A 22,271-nucleotide genomic window follows, 5' to 3' on the forward strand; every position below is an offset into this window, starting at 1 on the left:
TACCTCATATAGCAGTTTCTTGTTGCACAGATTCATTTAGTGTAAGTGCCTGAGTTAACTGTTGTATGTTAATTTATTCAAAGCCTTGTTATGTGTAAGAGAAACTCAGATACAAATACAGTTCTGACAAACACAAGTAGGGAGATTTGTCCTCTGATTGGCTAAAGCTTCTTATTCTGGTGGAATAAATCATGTTATATTATACAGTTTTTAATAGTTGCATTAGATTACTTAACATTTTTTCAGAGAAAAACAGAATTAGCTGCAACTTTTCAGCTATATTGTTCTTTGGCATTTTTCATGTTTCAAAGATCTTATATTTGTTAATTTATCAATTGAAATTATTTCTTACTTTTTTAGGAATTTACTCATAAAGCTACACTCTTGAAGAATGGCAAGATCAGAACCAGTAAAGGACAAATACTACAGAATCCAGTTCAGTGGGTTAAAGATCTGCTAGGAAGTGATATTTCTGTGACATGGAAGTATGTGTGGAATAAGGTAGGCCTGATATCCCGAAGTTAGAAATAATGAATGGCTATAACAAGCTTCACTAATCTAGATCTCCTTACTGTTATTAAAGATAAAAAGGGTACAAATCTGAATTTTAAATATCTTCTCACTTTTAATAAATAAGCAGCAAAGAGACTGCTGTAGCTACATAGCTGTATAATGATGAACTCACTATGAATGTTGAAAGAATGTGGAATGCTCACACTATAAGCTAAAAGGGATTTTAAAGAGTAGCTTTAAAGATGATTGACTGATAGAGAAAGCTGAAAGGTAGTTTGAATAAAAAGGAGCAAACTTACTGAAATATCAGGGTGTCATGCATGACTGTTGCAAACACACTGCCAGAGTTTAAAGGGCATTACAGATGGGCTGTATTATGCTTGGGGTTTTCTTCAATTAGAATGCAAATTAGCATAATTTCTCCTTGATCTTGACAGATGCAGATTAGGTTTACAAGTACATAAACTCAGTTTTAAAAGAAAAGTGAACTTCTGCACCTATCAAAAAAAACCCAAAGAAAAACCCACAAAAAGATACTAATTAAAACAATCAGTTATCCACCTAGATTTCTTTTTACAGGTGACATATCTTGGGACAGAATTGTCAAAATTTGGTGTTGATGAAGCGTCATTTTCCAGTGACCTGGAGTTACCAACACAGAAAGCAAACCCTTTCGGTATGTACCACTTAAAATCTAATATTATTCATAACTGAAAGCAGCAGAAAGTGATTTCTAAAGAACTTAAAGCTCAAAATTCTTCTATTGCTTTCTGATTTTTTTCTGGGATATATGGTTATCACTGATCTTGAGCTTCAAATGTAAATAGTGCCAGAACTTGTACATGAAGTCTAAAAAAGTACACTTCTTCCATAAGTTTGTTGTGTGAAGAGAATAGTTACTAATGATTTGGTTGCTACGTAAAAAAAAAAAGTAACACTTTTTATTAGAATATTTATTATTAAGTGAAGTCTCAAGTAGGCTTTTTCAGTATTTTTTTATTCTATTGCCCAAGCAACACTAATAACTAGGAGGATATTTAATTCTCTAGAAATAAATAGTCAAAAGAAACACAGTGCATTGATATGACAAAATGACACTGAACAATTTTTTCAGAACTGCTTAGCAAACTTAAGAACTTCAGCCTAATTTTGATAAGGAATGTATTCTCAGGGAAACACAAGTCACTTTGACAGTCAGTTGTATTTGGAGGCCATAAAGCTTTTGGGCTTTTGGGATTGGTTTTGTTAGTTTGATGAGACACTGCACTTCATGTGAACTGGGATACCAGGGTTGGTCTGTTTTTAACATACTGAAAGTAAATTTAAAGATAATAGTTCAAAAGAACTAACTTTATATTCAAATTACCATGTTCTACTGGTATTTGCTTCAGGCTTAGAGCTTCCAGATGATGAGTTCATTTTTCGTTGCTTCAGTAATTTCAGTTTACAACAGATGTGACTTAGATCTGGATTTAGTTTTCAAAATTTTGATAGGCCCTTGAAGATTTCACTAGTTCTTCTGAATTATTTGTATTGTGAAAAATTTATGATAAACATTGTAATTTCCAGAACAGAGAAACCAATTTATTCAAAAACTATTCTTGACAAACAAAAGTCAGTCTGTTTTTCCCCAAGTAGTCCAGGGTCATCTGGAAAACAGTATTTAAGGAAGTTTTCTTTGTGATATATGATTTAAGATGACAGTAACCACTGCCTAACCATTAGTCTTAGGTGAGAAGTTGAGGGAGAGAAAAGCAAAGTGTTCTCAGTTTCAGTTCCATTTCAGATACTACATGGCCAGATATGTAGGACATTAAACAGCGCCTTGAATTGTTTCAGAAGAAGATTAATCTACATTGTTATTTTGTGGTACAGTTCTGGTCATTGGACTACCCTCAAATGGTTTCCAAGCTCAGTTCATTAGCTTGTTCCAAGTGCTTTTTCCAACAGGTACTTTACCTGCTCAAAAGCAGAGAAAAGTTTGCTGGTGTGGATGTGAACTATTCTGTACCGCTTATCTGGAGACATTCCCAGACACTCTTTTATCTTTCTAAAATACTTAGGGCCTGTGTGTATTATATAGTAGAAGTTTTTTCTGCTTTTTCAGAAGTTTTTTTCTTTTTTTCTTTCTGTATTAATAATTTTTTTTTTTACTGTGCATCCAAGATCATTGTTGAAAAAGAAGACTGGGGCCTGGGAATGTGAGCAATTTTAGAGGAGAATACTATTATTTTTAATACCCCTCCCTCACTCTCCTTGTACCTTCCCATACCTTGGCTCAGTGTTCATTGACCTACTGTGTGAAGAGCATGGAGAAGTGGGAAGAAAATGATATATGCAGTGGCTACACCTAGCCATCTTGTAATAGAAAGAAGCAGCTACCAATGAACTGTTTGTACAGCCCAGTTTAGGAAACGTGTCCTAAGAACCTCTACCAAATCAAGGTCCCTTGGCAAGAAGAGCAGGAGCTGCTCTTCTATAGTGGCTAACATAAGAAACAATCAAATTTTTCATCTTGGTTGAGATTTATAAGGTGCTTCAACATTTATATAGCATCAGACTTCTAGTACCCTAGCGGTACTAGAAAAAAACTTGAAGAGCCGATGAAGTAAAGCAGTCCCAGACCAATGCAGGTATTTAATAGAAGCATTAGAGATTGCAATTTTGGAATTGGTCATCTAAATCCTAACTAATTTTCAACATCTGTACCTTCCTTGAGTCTAGTCTTCAGTCTCTCCTAGGATCATGCTTGCAGAAAGCAAGAATTACTGTATTCAAGCCTGAGTGAAATGTAAATATTAAGCAAATAAGCAATACTTTTAGACTATCTATGTACAGGAAAACAGAAGAAACACTTATTATATGGCTTAGAATTTCTCTGTACTTTCTGATACTTGTCGTAATGTTTGTTAAAAATGACCAAGAATAACAAGGATTCAGAAGCAGATGTCAGCTGAAGAACAGATTTAAGTTGTAGAGCAAATGTTGGTGTTAGGTATTTCACATTGAAATTCCAGTGAGGTGGCTTGAAAGAAAAGCTTATTCAGTTGTTACAGTAAGTGTGATATGCACATTCATTTTGCAGATTGCTATTTCAGGAAGACAGTCTTTGGAAAACAGCATGACTAGTCCAATTCTTGTGCTTAGGCAATCTTTTACTGCCTTTAATAACCATTAGCCAACTGTAAATATTAAAACAGCTCTTGTTCACCTTTAGTTCATGAAAGGACCCAAAGTTGTAGGGAAGAATAGTGTTTTCAAGGGAATCCAAATGATTTCTTAATGGCTGAACCATAAGCTATTTTGAAAGGTTTATGTTATTTCAGGATGGAGTATTAAATTTTACACTGAGCTCAGGAGGAATGCTTGAAAACGAGAAAGTTGTACTATGATCATACGTGATATGCTATATTTCTGTTTTCCTTGCGGCAAGCAATGAAACGCATAGTAGCCATTTAGTAGGCTACTTTTCAAGTTAGAGTTTTGCAGTGTCTGTTGTAATTTTGACAAGGAAGATTTAGATTTAAAAAGAAATGAAAAAACAAGGCCAAATCATCTTACAGCAGCAACCACTGGGTTGGTAAAGGAGAAAAGGAAAGTTTGCCCTTACATATATTAGGTGATATAAGACTAAGTGAAAATACAGAGAAACAAATTAAGAAAAATAAAAAGCATAACTTCTCTGTGCATTAAACCATCAGTATTAAGTGATACTTCTTGTTCTTAGAACAAAAATATCTTTCATGCTCCCAGGAAAGAATTTTATCACAACAAACCACCAGCACTATCAGTGGCTCTATTGCTCAGCCTCTTGGGAGCTTTGACCTGGGTAATATGCAGCCAAACACCACATCCCTGCCACAAACACAAGTTGTGAGAGCTGAAGGAGAAGCAGCTGTTGCCAGGGAATTTATGAGTAAGTGTTTTTTTAGCAGTCTAGAAAACCTAATGGTGGATGCAAGGGCTATGCAAGAGATATGAAAGGAGAAAAAGTAGGTGTCATGGAATTGATTTGTGTGTGGGAGGGCAGGAGTGCTGGGGAAAAATTATGATGTCCCTGAGGGTTTAGATTGATATAAATGACCCAATAGCAGTATTTTTCAGAGCTTAATATGGTTGACTCTCCTGTGTCCAAATTAGAAACACTTTGCTATTTTGGTGTAGTTAACAAAATAACTTCATATCATTTTGAGTACTCAGTTAAATGTCTGAAAAAAATAATAGCATGGAGGAATATCTTCTGGATTTAGATGGAGAAATATGATACATTGCAAAATAATCTGGTGTAAACTAATTTAAAGGGTGGTGTGGAAATGCTTCTGAAAATGCTCTGAGCTTTGTGTAGCTTACCAAGCTTGCAACTTTGTGTTTTCAGTATTGCATTTTTACATCAGTTGCACACTAAACCCTATCATAATACATGTATGATTTGAACAATGCATATTGCACTTCATTTGGTATTTTTGCCTCTATTGCCTGTGATTACACTACAGAGGGATGACCCTGACTCACGACAATGCAAAGTTAGAGTGATAGCTCAAACCCCAGTGCCAGCTAACAGTGCCGAGCCAGATCTGCTGAGAGGCAGTAAGACAGAAAACAGAAGTGAATCTAGTCTTTGTCATCATTGCAAACTAAAAGTGCATCCTCATTTTTAAGCAATTCTTAATGCTTCTGTACATAGGCCCTACAGCTACCTTGCAAAGAATTAAGCTGAGAAATGTCTGCAGAAAATGCTTTATTATCCTTTTTTTTTTTTTTTTTTAATATAAGCAAACAGGCTTAGTATCTTAAAGGCCAGGGCAGAATATTTGGAAGAAGGTGGACTTCAACATTACAAAAATAGATTGTGTAGTAGATTGTTACATTTATTTATATCAAAAAACCCAGATTGAACAGCTCTTTGATATTAATTGAAAATTAACAAAGACAATGGTTAATAGAAGTTATGTATCTCTGCTGAATAAATGAACAGTCACATTGACATTTTCTCAAATGCCTACTATTTGTATTCTGCTTGCCAAAATAATGGTCTTGTAGCATATATGGTCATTGTCACCCTACTATCTAGGTGCTCAGTCCTGAATCAAAACACGTACAGCAAGAGTGTAGAATAATATTGTAGCAAAAGTAACCATTAACAGACAGTAAAGATAAATCAAAATTAAAGATACATGTTATAATAAAACCTGATAAACTGTAAATTTACAGAAATATTGTTACATACCTAAATTTTTGCTCAGACCTACTATAATTACTCTATCAATTGAAGGAAAAAAGCTGCTGAACATGCAGTATAATATGTAAAAATTTATCCACCATCTCAGTTTTGACATCTCTGCCTTGTGGATCTCAAATCTTTTGTGTAGAGGTCTTAGTAGAAGCTTCTCAAGTTTCACAGTCTGACCACATTTTTTAAAATAAACTGTAAAAAGCAAACTCCTATTTCAGAAAGAAAATTTCTCTCCAAGCATCTCAGAATGAGTGCTTCAATAAGTCTCTTAAATGAAATTTTTTAAGCACTATGAGAAGGCACGTAACCCATAGATGCATTTACTGCATTGGTTTGCCCTCTAGTTCTGTTTCCAAAGAACTAGGCACATACACAATGCCACTGCTGTTTTACTTTGTGCTAAATAAAATCTGAATGTAAAGCTCAGCTGTATAAGTTTGATTTAAGCTAGTTTACTCTGTGGACTTTACTAGTCCTGGAAAATGATAGAAGGGTAATTAATTTTTGTTTTCTAGATAGTCACTCATCATCTTGTACACCAGTACAAAGTTGTGATGCTGAAATGCCTGACTTTACAGGAGAGTATTTAATCCATGTAAAACATTCCAGTTAAATGAAACTTAGTTATTACATGTATCAGTACCTAAACAAGTGTAAAATTAAGCTACTAGAAAACACTGCATGTGCATATTTGCAACAGTCTTCCATTATACTTTAAATTGTAAACTTTTCAGGATAGGGATATCATATGCATATTTGAACTGTTGAAGATACTTTGTAACATAATCCAAACAACAAATCTAGCCCAATGTTTATTTATTGTAAAATAAGAAATTTTGTGCTGGACTGTATTCCACATCAGAACCCTGGGTTCTGGTTAGGCCCAGACAGTTATGTCAGAAACTACTTTCACTAGAAAACTTTACTATTCTCTTCTTCATATTTTTGAAGGAAAGCAGGAAAAGATGATGAATAACATTAGTGGTTGAAAAGTCAAGATGTAAACTGAGAACCCCAAGTTTATTATTTCTAACAAAAATAAGCATGGCTTAAGGAACTTGATTCTGTACATCTGAATTATTTGGACTGGGTATTGTTGAAGTAGTAGCTTCTCCTACTATTAGTAATGGCAACAGTGATGTGAAAGAGAAGTACTTGAAAGATTTAATAACCCCCAGCAAACAAACCATATAGAAATAAAAAAACAAAACCCTGACATCTCATACATATTTTTTCTTCCTTATCTATAGTAGAATATTCTTCAACTACACTATGTCCCCATTTATATTACTAAATGACAGGAAGATGAACTATATATCCTTTGTATTTTGTACTTGGAAAGAAAAGTGAGATTGCAGACAAAAATGTCTATCTATAATGTTTTTCAGTCTCGGGGTATTTCAAGGTACACTGTTCTCTCTTCTTTATGGCTTACAGACAAAATACTTGAAAGTACTTTTCAGTATGTTGAATTTGAAAGTTCCAGGTATTTGCTTTATGTGCTTACATGCTTTACAAAAAAGTGCACAGTTCTGTCTGCAGAATTTACAAAGCAGTGTTTTCCAGTAGCTGCATACCTTGGGTGAGGCATAGGCTTCCTTCATCTTCCTTTCCAAAATCCTCTACCTGCTGTTATTTGACTGTCAGCAGGGTAGAAGGTAAAATGTCACATGATTGATTCAGACTTAAGCTATGTGGCCAGCAAAAGCCAAACAAAAATCAATTTTCAGAGAGCCAAAAATTGTGGGTAGGCAGAGGGAGGTGGCAAAAGAAACCATCAAGGACTGCATGCCGTGGAAACCAGTTCTAATGTCTGTATTTCTTATCCGTAAGCCAGATTTTTCTGAAATTGGAATATTACTTCAGAAGAAACCAGACAACTGTGATTGCAAAGAATCATAGGCTAGCATAGGTTCAGTGGGACCTTTGGAGGTCTTCAGTCCAACGTTCTGTTCAAAGTAGGACCAGTTTTCAAATTAGATAAGATTTCTTAATGCCTTGTCGGGCAAACTCTGCATATTTTCAGGGTTGGATATTCCCATGCTTAACTATGCTCAGGATGAATTTTTCCCCAATATCTAGTTGGAAAGTTGCTTGTTAAAACTTTTGCCCCTTTTTTTGATACAGAAACTATGTTCCCCTAAGAAGTCCAGCTAAGAGTACTTAAAACTGACTCCTAGTTCAGTGCATTGAACACTGGCTTTCTGACCTTTTTACTTTGTGAAACAAGTGGTAAAAGAATCCTTTGATAACGGATCCATCTTCTTACTCAGGTGCACTATAGCATTTTCATCTGTTTTGGTGGTCCTGTAGGGACTGAGAGAAGACTGAGACAAACAGAACTGTTGCAGATTATCTTCCAGGAACAAATCTTTCCTTGTCTTATTTATGAAAGGAATAAATTCAATGCAATGTGAAACACACCAGCCTTCAAGAGACACTGGCTTCTGCCTACTGCCTTACTTTAGACAGACAAGACTATTTTGACATCACATTGGTAATATGAGGTGAAAATATTTAGGAGATTCCCTTATGATTTTATCCTGGGAAGTGTTCAAATTTTATCACTTTTTTATCAGTTTGGTGTTTTATTCAGGAATCACTTTTAACAAAGTTATGACAAAGCTGTTAAACAAAGCAATTCAGTCTTTCAATCACCATGTTATAATAGTGTAGGAGAAGGCTCTAGAAGTTGTTCTGAGGTTGTACATAAAACTCAAAAAACAGCCTCTGTAGATTTTGCCAGTGCATGAAAACCAGGAGCTGTTGGTTTTTCAAAGGGCTGTTCTGATCTGAAATGAAACTAGATTTGTAACTTGTCTTCTGTTTATTCTAACCTGCATTTCAGTCTGCTGGGTTTTAATTACCCAAGTTTGGAACTGGAACTTTTTATGCACATTAATCTTGGCACATTAATTTCAGGTTTTCTAAAATAGTTAGAAATAATTTTAAAGAACCATTTTCCTTTCAAGTGAGTATACAAGTGAATCATATAATTAAGTCTACAACAATAGCATAATAGATTAAAAAGAAAGAAATGTATGTAAGTAAGACAAGAAATAGTCTCCGACAATTATTTTTAAAGCAATCTTTGGGTCTTTTAAGAACAGATACTAGTATATGCTTTTGTTAATGTTGAACTCAAAATCTTGATATTGATATTTAAATATAGTGATAGACTTAAGTGAGAAACTGAAAGGTCATCTGGACAGCTGTGTAAAAATATTTTTAATAGAAAATATTTTTTAATAATAAAAATGGAACCAGCCATTCTGTTTTATTTTAGAAGTACTTATTTTATTTTATTTATTTATAAATTCAGTCTTGAAGATAGATTCTCTTATGGGAGATTGTGCACCATTCTCAGTTAGTATTGACTTGTATGTCAATTATACTTCTCTTATCTTTTGGGGATAAAATAATTTTACATCTATAGCAAAAAAAGAGCTACTAAGATTTAAATTGTCATTATCATTTGTTTCTCTGGGTGACTATTGAAACATTGCTGGATTTCTACAGTACATTGGCAGACTTGACTTTGCCACATGGTTAAATGAATAATGTAACAATATGTTGATGCACCAATCCAAGGTACCAGAAAAATAATAATTCAGAATATGTCACATAATAAGCATTTGTTACTGTGTAACAGTCATATACTCCAGGATATGTAGGAGAAAAAATAGGCACTATATAAGATCATGATGTACGCAGAAGGTTAATGGAAAATAATATACTTTTATCACTTATGTGTGTAATGCTCTAAAGAAGCCTGTAAAGCAGTATTTCTATTGTAAATTTTTCAGACAATTAGAAACAGATGAACTATTAACTGTGTGCTTTGAAAAAGCATAATATGTTTGGGTTCATTTGTGGGAATAATACTTGCTATCATATGAAACATAAAGTAATTTCAGAATTCAGTGTAAACCTTGAAACTGATGCTTTAGAATAAAAGGCATGAATACTTGGTCTCTAATCATATCTGCAAGTCCTTTTCCTATGCAAATACAGTGCAACAAGGAAGACCACTGTTACTGAGTAATTTGAAAGAAGAATGATTCTAAACACCTAATTTTTTTTTTTTTTGCTTTATGACATTGCTTTTGCCAATGTCACTGGATACATAAAGAGACCTTGAACTTCCAAGGAACTTCCTTTATTGAGTGGAGAAAGAAATGTTTCTTTCTCAAATACACAATTTTATCTAGAAGGGATGGAATAAAATAATGAATTATGAAAGTATAAATTAATTTTCACATTACTGCTATACAGATTTCAGTTATAGGCAGATGACGGACTGAAACTATAGATCAACCATGATGAGTCATGCCTGATATATGAAGAAAGAAACCATAGGCTAAGGTACTATCAGAAGGTGCTCTTTGTCCTTCTGGCACTGTTATAGCTGTTCTATATTAGAGCTCTTCTATAAATTATCTGGTCATTATAGTCCATTAAGAAGCTTCCACACTGAAATAATTTATTTATTATTATGATGCTATAAATAACCTTTGATTTTTTTTCAAAGGTCCATAATTACCAATGCAAAAAATGCAGTGTGCATGATTTAGGTCATTTGATAGATTAATTCTTGGGGAAAAGGTATTTTCAACATTGGGATGGAGATGAACACAAAGAATCATAATGCAGTTAGTCAAAATTTCTGCTAGCATGTATCTTGTAGTGGGTCCACACTACCTTAACTTTAGGTGTCTGACTGATATGATTGATCTGTTCATTAGAAGATGTCTCCTAACTGATTGGTTTGTAAGGGCAGAATCTGTGGACTCCAGCATTTACAAGAGAAAAAAAGAATTGACATCTATATCATGTAAAGAGGATCAAAAAGTGTGGGGAAACCTGAAAAAAGGGACTGCATTTAGGGGGGAAAAAAACTATTAAATTACTGGAAAACACTATGTTTTGTCAGACAAAGTTCTGGTCTTACAATGGCAATCTGTCCACACACATCTCTTTTGCCAAAATACCAGATCTCAACTAGATTTTCTTTCCATTTGATAGATCATTAATACAAATTTTAAAAAACCTGAAGAACACAAAAGGCAGTTACTTGCTTTCACTCATGCTTCAGGACAATATTAAGTAAAATAAGTTCTTAATGTGACTGTAACAGAAACCATTGATATATTCTAATCTTAGGAGAGAAAAAGAGCTTTACGTACCAGGCCATGTGTCCAGGTTAAAGGGAAATAAGGCGTAAGAAAGCTTTCATTTCAGGCTAAACTGGCCAAAAGCTCATATTCCTCTAACTGAGATTTCTTCTTCTTCCTTAATAATTTTAGAATATAATGAGCCAGTACCATGTTGAACTGCCCTGGTGAACTTTTCAGCTTAGTTATTAAATTTCAGGGGTTAATCCTGGTTCTAGTATCCAGATCCAGTGGAATACTTAATCTGAAAGAAAAGTTATTTTCAAAATTATCACTAGCATGGGCAGAATTATTGTGCCTGAATCCAGTAGCTGCCTTTTTTTAAAGATTCAGAAGGCCCAAAAATGTTGTTTATATAAAGTACTGGCTGTCATTTCTGAGGCCTTACTTGGTCTGAATAGACAATGCCTGTTGGAACTCCTGGGTTATGACTGATCTTTTCTAAGTTCTTGAGGGCAATGTGGATAAGGCCCAAGAAACTTGAAAGCACTTAAGACAGATATTTGTTCTATTAATATTCTGCTATGGCAGTTTAGATCAAATGCTGTCACCTCTAAGTGTGTTGTTCTTAGATCTTCTATTTGCTTACGCATTTATAGCCTGTGTCTAGGCTAGCTGTGCTGAACAGATCCTTTTGAGTCAGAAGAATAAAATCTCCTGTGGCTTTGCCAGATACTGCAAATCAGTTCATCTTTCCCTCAGATCATTACCTATTTTATAGAAGTATTTAAACTGGATTTACTGATGCTTGTAAATGTACTCAAATATGTTGGTTAAATTACAAGAGCATTTAAATTCTTTTACAAATAATTTGCATCAGTAAGATAATTGTTAAATATGTAACCCAGTTTTTGGATAGTTCCTGTGCTTCCCTACTTGGAAAAAATAAGGTAGATACTAGTGGGATTTTGAAATAGATGCCTTCAAAGACAGAGGGAATGTTGATAAGCAGGATGGAAAACCTATCGAGAGACAACATGTGTTTTCCCCATATTTATGGGAAAAAACCCTCATTCTGATATTGATACTTTTTCTTACTGTTCATGAAGATAATAGAAGACTGACAGAATAGGCCAGCAAGGGTGGAAAAGCAAAGTAAGGCTGTGCTTGTTTGTCTAAATTTACTAAGTTTGCTTCTGTACCTGAGGCACTGAGTTTTGGATAACAGGATAGGAATCTTTCTTGGCTGCTTACAGCCTCCAAACTGCCAGTCTTTTTAAGGAGATTAGAGTTAACAGTCAGTGAAGTGCGGGAAGAAAACATCAAAGTGTGTATCAGAAGATTAAATATAGTAGCAAAGGGAGAGAGAAAGGGGTGAAAGACTTGAGAAAGAAAAATGCAAAGGAAAAGAAATCATAGTTTTCAGGGGAAAAAACACAGGGACCAAAATACTGATTCATACCTACTGGGGAAAATTACTGTCTGTGGATATAGAAACATTTTAATCAAACACTGGTGTCAGAACTGATAAAGGCAGCTTTAGGATGTATAAATTACTGTGGTTTTTCTAGATGTTGACTGTTATCTAAAATTACTGAGAAGTGGAGAATATAGAGATTAGATATGTTAATTATTCACTTAGGTAAAGTACTTGTGGTGAAATAGTGATGTTTAATTGACAAATGTTAATGCAATAAGTAAAACATAAATTTGACACAAAGGAATTAACAAAGAAAGCTATTAGCTGCTGCTGAAAAAGGTGACTTCTATATATGTATTTGGTCTTATCTCCCTTATACTTCTCATCTGAGTTGAGAATTTTAGTCAGTAAGTTAAATCATTGCATTACACAGAAAAGCCTTTCCAAAGTAAGAAAATAGCATATTTCCTCCAATTATGATCTATCAATATAGGATATTAAATTAGTTTTGGGCTTTGCTAAGAATTTTCCTTCTACTTGCATACAAAATGTGGATATTTCAGAACAAAAAAAATCATTTTTTCAACCAACTAGAGCAGGTTGAACTCATGCCTATCATGCTATTGTATACTCAGCATTATGAAAATGTATCATCTCAGTTTCTGCCAGTTTATTTTCTTTTAAAAAAATCTAGGCATACTTTAAGATTATTTTTACCTGATTTTGTCTTTAAAACTATTATGTGATTTTTTTTATGCAAGCATTCCTTGTACCCTTTAAAACATCACTTCTAAATGAGTGTATAAGTTGCCTTCTTCTGGTGTGACTGACTGCTGCTTCATAAATGTGAGGAGTGTTGTGATGTAACTTTCCGCATGGGTCTTGTGTGCAGCCTGCCCATCTTTGTTGCAGTCAGTGATACTTAAATATATTCCACGCATCAGATCATACATTTTGTTCCATTATGTACTGTGCTATGTGTACTGAAGATGCACCAAGCTAATAAGACACACAAGACGCTATTTGCACCTCTGAACACCAGCCTCTCTCTTCTAGTAGCAATTTGCTACTTTGCTGGCTTTGGGTGTTATGCTCCTGGAACTCAGGAAGTGGCAGGCAAAGCATCATCACCAAGACATGGAATTAAAGGGTCTAGCACCTGCATATAGCACTGTTTGTTTTAGCACTGGCACCATTCATGTAGTCCATCCAATGAGTAAATTTTGCTTCTTAGAATCGGTGTAGGTGACAGAAATGAAAAGTGGTGGTAACAAAGAAAGACTCTTGGGACGGCATATGATAGCCCAGTAATAGGTACAAGCTAAATGTCCAACTGATGTCACTTCTGACATGTTTTTGCTGCATTTTGACAATGATTTATCTTGACTGATCTAATAATCCTGAAATATGTATCCTGGTTTGCTTCTTGAGGAAACCTGAATATTGTTTGGAAACAATATTTTGTTGCAGTTTGTTGTTTTGGTTTTGTTGTTGGTTTTTTGTTGTTTTTTTAAACAGAAACCATCTCCACTTTCATGAGAGTTCCCTCTTTTGACACCATCAGCTATGTGTGACAGTTCTGCCCCCACTGGCAGTTTTCTGTGTTGGGCTGTTGTGGCAGCTCAGTAGCTGTGTACTTTGTGCAAGGATACCAAAGGGAGAAAGTGGGGATCAAAGATGTATGAAAGCAAGTTACTGAAATCTGAAGTTCCAAGTGCCTTTTGGAATCTATGCTGTTATGGTTCAACGTCTTTTAATATCTCTTACTGGTGGATCTTTACCATGTTACTTTGTTACTGATTTTTAACAGTGACAAAGTTCAGCTTCTCCTGTACTGACAAAAGTGCTTTAAATTTATGCATTGCAATAGTTAATTCAGTCCAGCAGATATGCAAATATTGAAAATGCCTATAGTTCAGTCCTGCAATTTCTTCTGTACAGGTCTACACTTTCCTTTTCATAAAGTTGTTTCAGGATGGGCTTTCTCTGTGAAAGAGATTCCTTATTTTGGGAAAGTACATTGAACATGCCTCTTTGTAGACATAATACATGAAATTCAAGCACTACCGAAGAGCAACTGCATTTTCCTGTTATATAATTGGAAATCTCTGGGATGGCTAGCTTCTTAGGTTGGACACCAGGAGGTGTAGTGTGGCCCTTGTCTCATTGAAGACTGGGTCTGAGTGAGACATACTGGTAAGATGTTGCAAGTCTTACCCCACAGGATTCCTAGGGCACATTACAGATTCTTAGGGATCACTAGGGTTTGCAAGGTTCTGACAAACTACAAACATCTTTTTAGGTAATAGTGCCAGTGATTGCTTTCCATTAATCTAATAATTTGCATTAATTTTCAACAGGCTCTTCTGTCCAGTTCAACTCAGTGGAAAGTCTGACACATTTTCTCCAATTCCATGAGATAGTCATGGCACATAAAGAGGAGTTTCTGCCATGCTCTGCAATGGAAAAGCACTGGAGTTTCTACAAAGAATGCAAAGATTTTGGATTCTAAAGATTTCTTGAGTGCTAATACATTTTTCTTTGCTATCACTTAAAAGTAAACATTTGAGATTTTAGAAGTAAATACTTTGCTGCTGTCATTTTGATAAATCATTTGTCCAGCACTTGGGATGATGGAAAGTTTGTTTGTGTAAGTGAGGAACAGGGAAGTACTTAGTAGCAGGCAAAGATAACGTCAATATTTACTCTTGTGCTGCAAGATTAAGAAATGGGGAAGGATATAGGACTTACACACTGATGCTCATTGTGAATTATATTCCAGGTTCATTACTTGGTACGAACTTTTAAGTTTTAATTTAAGATTAAAGTAACTGCCTAAATCTTATTGGGGAGGGAAAGAAACAGACAGGCATCAACATTCACAGTCACTTCTTACACCTAAAACTGGAACTGCTGGGGCTGAGCATGTGCTATCAGAAATGGCAGTGCATGTTTGTGTAGTAACATAAACTGTTAAGTTAGGCAAAAAATCAAGATGAGCAGCCTTGTAAATCATCATCAGCTTTGTTTTATGTGGCAAATATATGTGTGTGTGTGAAAATATATATATATATATATATATATATATATATATATATATATATATATAAACATTTAAGAAGGGGGGCAGGCACTCAGTAAGGCTAAAAGAGGAATCTCAGCTATTAGAAGTACTCAGGAAAATTCCATTTATGTTCCAGCTATCTCTCTGATATGCAGAAAATGTGCTGGCATCTGACAGGAAATGCAATTAGTCTGTTTGTGGAAGACAATTTTTTCCAGGTAACAGCCTCTTAGATATTCATCCCAATCTCTGGGGGATTTCTATTTGTTTCAACTTTACAATGTTTGAATCTGCTTTAGTAGCATATTTGTAACAGATTTGACTGTTAAGAGAGTTATATGCATTCAAGTGGTATTTCTGCTCTTTTGTTCTTTGGATTGTAAGAAGAGATAGAATAATAGTACCTGCTACTCCTAACGCCAGTGAATAGTATGGGAAGTATCTCCTGTTAATACATAATGTCAGCAAGCTATTTGGAGTGTGAAGAGCTCTTCTGCAAAGATCTGATTAGTGTCTTAAACAGAAGTTGGTTTAGGGAAGTGAGGGGGTCTGATGTGCAGAGAGCCAGTACTATACCCTAGGATGCATGAGCAATCATAGCCTGATGGGCTGTAAGAATAAAGAAATTCCAATGGCCTGGAAGTCAGAAAAGGCAAAAGCTGCTGAGTGACAGGTATTTTGTAAAGTCAGTTTCATGAAGAAAGAAAATGGAGTGTTCTCACAACTGCAGCAGCAAAACAAACCTGAAGGCATATGGTTTCAAAGAAGTGCTCATTCAAATACTGCGCTTTCACTGAAAAGTAAAAGGTATTTGACTGCTAAAATGTCTCTGAATTACATGTTTGAAATTTTTTCTTTGTTGCAAGGTGTCTAATAAAATTATTGTACAAAACCTGTGAGAATTTGAAAGTACTATTTTGGTCTGTGATTACATGACCTAAGGAATCCTAAGATACAGTGACAGAAAATTGAATGAGCAAGCTGATCAAAGAGGTAAAAATGCAAAGTGCTACATGAAGACCACTGCCTTTTACAGATGCTGTATGTAAACATACATCGGAAGGAAAGAAAAAAGACACTGAGGCTTTTTTCAGTTTTTCAATTGTATAGAAGCATCTTGAGAAAGGCATTAGCTTGACAACATATGGCTTAATATGACTAACAAATGTAGGATTCTGCTCCCCAAATCTTAAAACTGTTAATATTCTCTAATCTCCCTGCTGGAATTCTTTGATCTTAATGTAAAGATCCATTAAGAGAGAAAAAACTTAAACCATCATGTTTTCTCAGTTTAAATTAATGCTTTTTAAGTGTACTTTTGCATAAAAATATAAGTGGTTGTCACTGGTCAAAGATGGGCAGCTGTTAGTGATGCTAACTGCAGCAGAGTAACAAAGCTTCTACTCACAAGTGGCAGCTCACCCTCCCAGCCCCTTCTGCTGCTTTCATGAGTCAGTTCTTGTATTTAGTAGACCTCTTCTCCACTCCTAGGCTGTGAGTTAGAACTTACTTCATGTGGTGCAGGCTAAAGTAAAAAAAAGGATATAAAATGCAAATAGTAAGACAAAACTCCTGTCATTCTGACTGCTGTTAATATTCACATGGGGAATAAAAGGAGAAAAAGGTGATGCAAAAAGCCACAAATTCAGATTCATATTTCCACATATTTATTTATTTATTTATTTATTTATTTATTTATTTCTGACATGCAAATTAAAAAAAATCAGTGGGGAGATTAATACAAGTAAGGAAGAATGCAAGAATCAAACAAAATAATGAGTTTGGAGGAAGATAAGCAGCTGGGAGGCAGACAATACAACACAAGATCCCTAGATTTTAAGGCCAGCAGGAACCAGTAACACAGGTCAGAGGTCATGAAGCTCTGTAAGTAAGGGAAATGCATGGAGAAGAGGAAAAATATAAAGGCAGGTGCAGAGAGAGCTAAAGTCATTCTAAGCAGAGGATCAGCGCAAAATATTGCACCTTCTCGCCAGGCAAAGCACAGCAGGTCAGGGAAGAGAATAACCAGAATGAAAGCCAGCTTGGGAAAGGTATTTACAGTACTCTAAGGTAATACTGCTTGGGTTTTTGATGGTGGAAATGCAGATAAAGGGGAGGGAGCGGGATGAATAATGTTGCCCTAGGAGTTTGGATAAATTCTTGAAACAGCTGCAGTTGGCAAGTATTTTGTCCTGATAACACAAAGACCTTTTTCCTGTTCTTCAAACATTAACTAATATGGAGGAAAACACTCTTTAAATTAATAGAATGAGCAGTTGCCTGTATGAGACTTGGGCCCTTTATGGTTATCACCAGTAGTTAGTTAACTAGTTGGATAGGAAATTATATAGGTGATCTGACATTCGAACTGCTAAGTTACGGGCCATATCAATAAAAACACGACACAGGAAGGGAGTAAAACATTTCTAAGGACTGGGACTTTGGAACAGGATTCAAGTAACTTCTTAAGTGATTTCTGTATCTCTATGTTTCTCTGAGTTATGGATGTGGGGTTTTTTGTTGGGGTGTTTGTTTTTATTAAAACAAAGATTTGGCTTTGTCTGTGGCAGGAGGTTTTCCACTTACACCAGTACCCCAGCATCTGTGGCCTTTTGCATTTCTGTGGTGAGAGCTCAAACATCCAGTTACATATAACTTGGTCACAGTGGCTTATGCAATTACCAGCCTTAAGCCGAGCTGTCACAGTGGTGCCCAGCTGCAGGGTCAGCGCTACAGCAGCGGACAGATGCTCTCCGGTGCTGTGGCGTCTTCCACATTTCTCACCGAGCCGGTGCACCAGGGCCCGAGGCTCTCTGCGAGCAGAGCCAACAGCTCGGCCTGACCTTAAACCACTGGCGTTAGCCTGGGAGTGGTTGGGGAGCTGCAGTATTCCAGTGCAGCGGCAGGTTATTCACTGCTAAATAAAAATTATAAAACGTTCCCAACCAACCTGCTATAAAGCAGAGGCTTCATGCCAGGGTGCAGCTTGTCAGTTCAGGGCTGCGGCTATCGCCGCGCTTCGTGCCCAGCAGCCCCGGGACCGCAGCAGCCCATCCCTCCGCAGGGCTGTGCGCCCCGGGGCAGCCGAGAAGAGGACAAGGAACCTGGGCCGGGGGCTCATCCCCAGCCCAGCCCCAGCCCCGCCTTACCGCCCGGTCGAGCCGGCTGTAGTGTTTGGGAAGCTCCGCGGCCGCTCCGCCCCCGAGGGGCAGCCGTGGGGCAGCCGGTGCCGCGTTTGCCGGAGGGCCGGCGTGGAGGCGGCGGGTTCCTCCCGCTGCCAGGTGCTGGCGGAGACCTCACCGACACCTCCCACTCGTCCTCCTCCTCCTGCCCGACAGGTTTCGGGGCGGGTGGCTGCCCTTCTTTCCTCCACGTCATGGAGGAAAATGCTGTGCCGCACACACATCACACGCCCCGTGCTCACAAGAGCGCCCCTTCGAGCCGGGCAGGGCGCCGGCCCGGGACGGCCGCGATCCGCTCGGGTGAGTGCGCGACACGGGCACGTCCCGGGACGGAGCGGCGAGGGGTCCCGCCGAGACAAACCCGAACTTGGCGGGGCGGCGGCTGCGGGGCCAGCAGCTCCCGCCCTCCTCTCGGCGGCTTCGCTGTAGGCGCAAATTGGGGTGCTCGGCCGTGGCGGCGGAGTTTGGGAGGAGAAGGAGGAAGGGCGGCACTGGGTGATCCGCGGCAGCGGAGCGGGGCGGCGCTCCGCGGGGAGAGGAGAGCGCCGGGCCGGGCCGGGCCGGGCGCGGCGCCGGAGGCGGCCGGAGGAGGAGGAGGACGGTCGGTGCCACTGCTGGTGCTGCGGGAGAGCTCCGGTGAGAAGGTGCTTTTTGTCTTAAAAGTTAATGACGGGGGGATTTTGCGTTTCAGTAACAGGGTGCGGTGTCTGGAGCCGGGGCACACACCTGCCCGCAGCCCGGCTGGCAGGCAGGGTACCCAGACGTCGTAGCCCCGTATCCTCTCCAGGATCAACAGTTGCACCAACTGAGAGTAAGGTTTGGTAAGAGCAGTCGGGGTTGCTGTGATAATTGTGATTTTTTTTTTTCCTCGCAGAGAGACAGTAGCATATTGTCATTATTGGGTGAACAGATTTACTAATGCCAGAGTAAGGCTTAGAAAAAGAAGACCTTACGGGGGACTTGCACTATGTCCCACCTGAGGATCTGCTCCCCTGAGCATCCTCTGACTCATTCCGAATATCTCATAGATAAACCAACCTGTTTAATTTTGAGATATGCATGTTTCTTTAATAGTAGCATTTTTATATTAATACATTTCCTTAGTAGTAATCTCTTTGCCTTTGCTTGCTTGTGAGAGAAACAGCTGTGGGGTAGAGGTGGTAGATAAACTTGCTACTGAAGTGGAGGTGATTAACAAGAAAGAGCTGCTTGCTTCTCTCAGCCAGGGAATTACAACAGTCAAGTAATGCTGGGAGGCAAAAGATTGAAAACAAGTACAAAAATGTGGGTTTTTACACTGCTCAAATGAGCTGTAGTGTGTTGCCCCCTACCCCCACACTCCCTAGTCTGTGTGTCAGAAAGCTTATGTAGGTCCAAAAATGACTGGGTGAAAGAACTAAAAATTTCATAAAAAACAGACTTTATAACCTGTCTTTGAAAACTTCTAAGCAGTAAGGAAATGGATCTGGAGAATATGCTAAAGAGTATTTGTTCTTTCTCCTGTTTCCAAGCACCAGCTTTTGACTACTATGAGACAACATCTTGGTCTGGATGGGCTCCATAGATATGATGTGATTCTTCTTTCATGCACATAGTTTTTCTGAGATGGTCATAGAAAGGGAAGTGAAATGCTATTACATATGTACAACTGTGGTTTTTGGTTTTATACATCTGATAGTGGTAGGTTTTGGCCCAGTCCCATGTGTTTTTGTGTATGCTGCCAAGATGTAAAGGCATTTAAAGATTACCAACAAACCTGGCGAATGCATTTTGACATACATGTAGTATAAATTAGTAATTCCTAAGGATTATAACTTTCTGAAAAGCAGCAGTGTTGATAAGGAGTACATTCAAGTTTCAGTTGCTTGGGTTGGCACCACCTCTGTGTGATATTACACTGGGTATTCAGACCCCTAAGAAAGGGATCCATACCCTGAAAACTGCATGTGTACTGGGTTCTGTAGGTTTTGTGGTTCATAACCTCTGCTATGCATGCTATTTTATAGCCTAATATGTGCAAATTATTCTAGTCAGTCAACAAGCTGGCTGTGACCATCCTATAAATGCCTTGCTAAGAGGCAGGAGACTGTATCTGAAATAAGTAGTCCAGGTAAGTTTAGGGGAATTAAGCTCAAAGCATTTACATAGCAGTTACAGCTACCGAGTCATCAGGAGTCATGTGGTGACTCCAGCTTTTGAGGTCTTCCAAGAAATATTGATAAAGGAACTAAGAAATGTAGCAGATGAGTCATAAAAATCTCATTTCTTCAACATAAACAGCGGGGAGCTGAATCCAGTCAGGGAGTACATTTTGCGTAATTGTCAGCAAGTCAAGCCCCATCAGACATCTCCCTGAAACACTCAAAGATGGGGGGACCTGGAACCGAGAACTTTCCAGGACTGGGGGAGAGTACAACAGATGACAGGCATGAGCTTATTTGCATGGGGATACAGAGGGCTCTGGGACATTACCTCACCTTCTCACTCTTATCTTAAACAAAGGTGTTCTGCCATGGCATCCCAGAGCTATTTTCCCCAAGGGCATCTCCCACAGTATTACATGCATGTTAAACTTGGTGAGGCTTTTGATGGACTCATTATGTCACAGTGCTTTCCTGCCTCTCCCCAAGTCCTCTTTACTCTGCTGGAGAAGGAAATTAGGTTGCTTTGATGTGATCTGCTCTTTTTGAGGTGTTCCTTTCTCCCAGCCTTCTTGGTGCTTAGAAATGCTATGTGAGTAAACAAAAATGTATGCTTCTTATACAGATAATGCCTTCCACAGCTTAATAGCAATAGAACCTTCCCAACCAACCTGCTAAAAAGCAGAGGCTTATTAGTTCAGAACTGGAGCCATAGCCACCCCTGGAAGTTACCATACCAAGCCTTCGTGTTTACTATTTTTCAGCTAACATTTTTAATGTTTAATTTTCTTTTTTAATTTGTACAAGAAATAATGTCATCCCTGCTACTTCTGTATGTCCAGCTTCATATGCACGTGAAGCACTGATGCTGGTGGAGGCTGCGGGCAGTGGCAGGATGGAGCAGACACTAGGACATTGTTTGCCCACCGAGCTGGCTGTACCCATATTGATCTACTGGGACAGAGCATCCTAAAGAAAAGAGACCGCAGCAAAGTCCAGGAGGTAGGTCTGCAGCTCTCTTTGATGTGATCTTACTGATGTGACAAGCTGTGACTTTATGGGGGGAACTGGCTTAAAGAGGGTGATTTACAGTGGGGGTTTGCAGACAAGAGTCTGCAGGCAGCTTGGTGGCGGGGTGAAGGAAATGGAGAAATATTTTGAGCTGTTAATGGGGGTTTTCCTGCTGTTCCATGCATTCTCCTGCTTCCCTGTCTAACAGGAAATTTCTTCTCTCTTTTACAGTGCTTCTCCTTGGCAATGAACACAAATTCTGTCCCTTTGGGTCTAATTTTTATGTTATTCTATAGTTTAAAGGTTAACCCTCTCTCCACTGTAGTACTGTTGTTTTAAACTCCTGTATGAGGTGGAGTAAAAGCTGTTAAACTCTAGATTGCCACAAATTAGAAGGGACTAAACTCTATTTGTTGACTATGTGTTTGCAAGTGGGATTTTGTTTATTTGTTTTCTTGACTCCTGCCTTTATAGTACACTATGTGCTTGGCAAGCATGGATACCCCCATGTCACAAGGTCAAAAAATTGAAATTCTCAATGTATAAGCATCTGGCTTGGGAATTTTGATGACTGACTATCTCTGGGCCTTCTT

At 37.9% G+C, this 22,271-nt stretch overlaps 1 protein-coding gene across 1 annotated transcript in view; it reads left to right on the plus strand.

Moving 5' to 3' along the window:
* ANKRD31 (ankyrin repeat domain 31) overlaps positions 1–16,240 on the plus strand; it is a 60,490-nt gene extending 44,250 nt beyond the window's left edge. The window contains exons 21-23 of the mRNA XM_077790313.1: positions 361–501; positions 1,093–1,189; positions 14,641–16,240. Of these exons, the coding sequence (XP_077646439.1) occupies positions 361–501; positions 1,093–1,189; positions 14,641–14,792 (390 nt within the window). The 3' untranslated portion in view covers positions 14,793–16,240. The remainder of the gene's footprint in view (positions 1–360; positions 502–1,092; positions 1,190–14,640) is intronic.
* The last annotated feature ends 6,031 nt before the right edge of the window (positions 16,241–22,271 follow it).

Source organism: Lonchura striata, chromosome Z (assembly GCF_046129695.1).
Source record: "Lonchura striata isolate bLonStr1 chromosome Z, bLonStr1.mat, whole genome shotgun sequence".
Classification (NCBI taxonomy): Eukaryota; Metazoa; Chordata; class Aves; order Passeriformes; family Estrildidae; genus Lonchura; species Lonchura striata.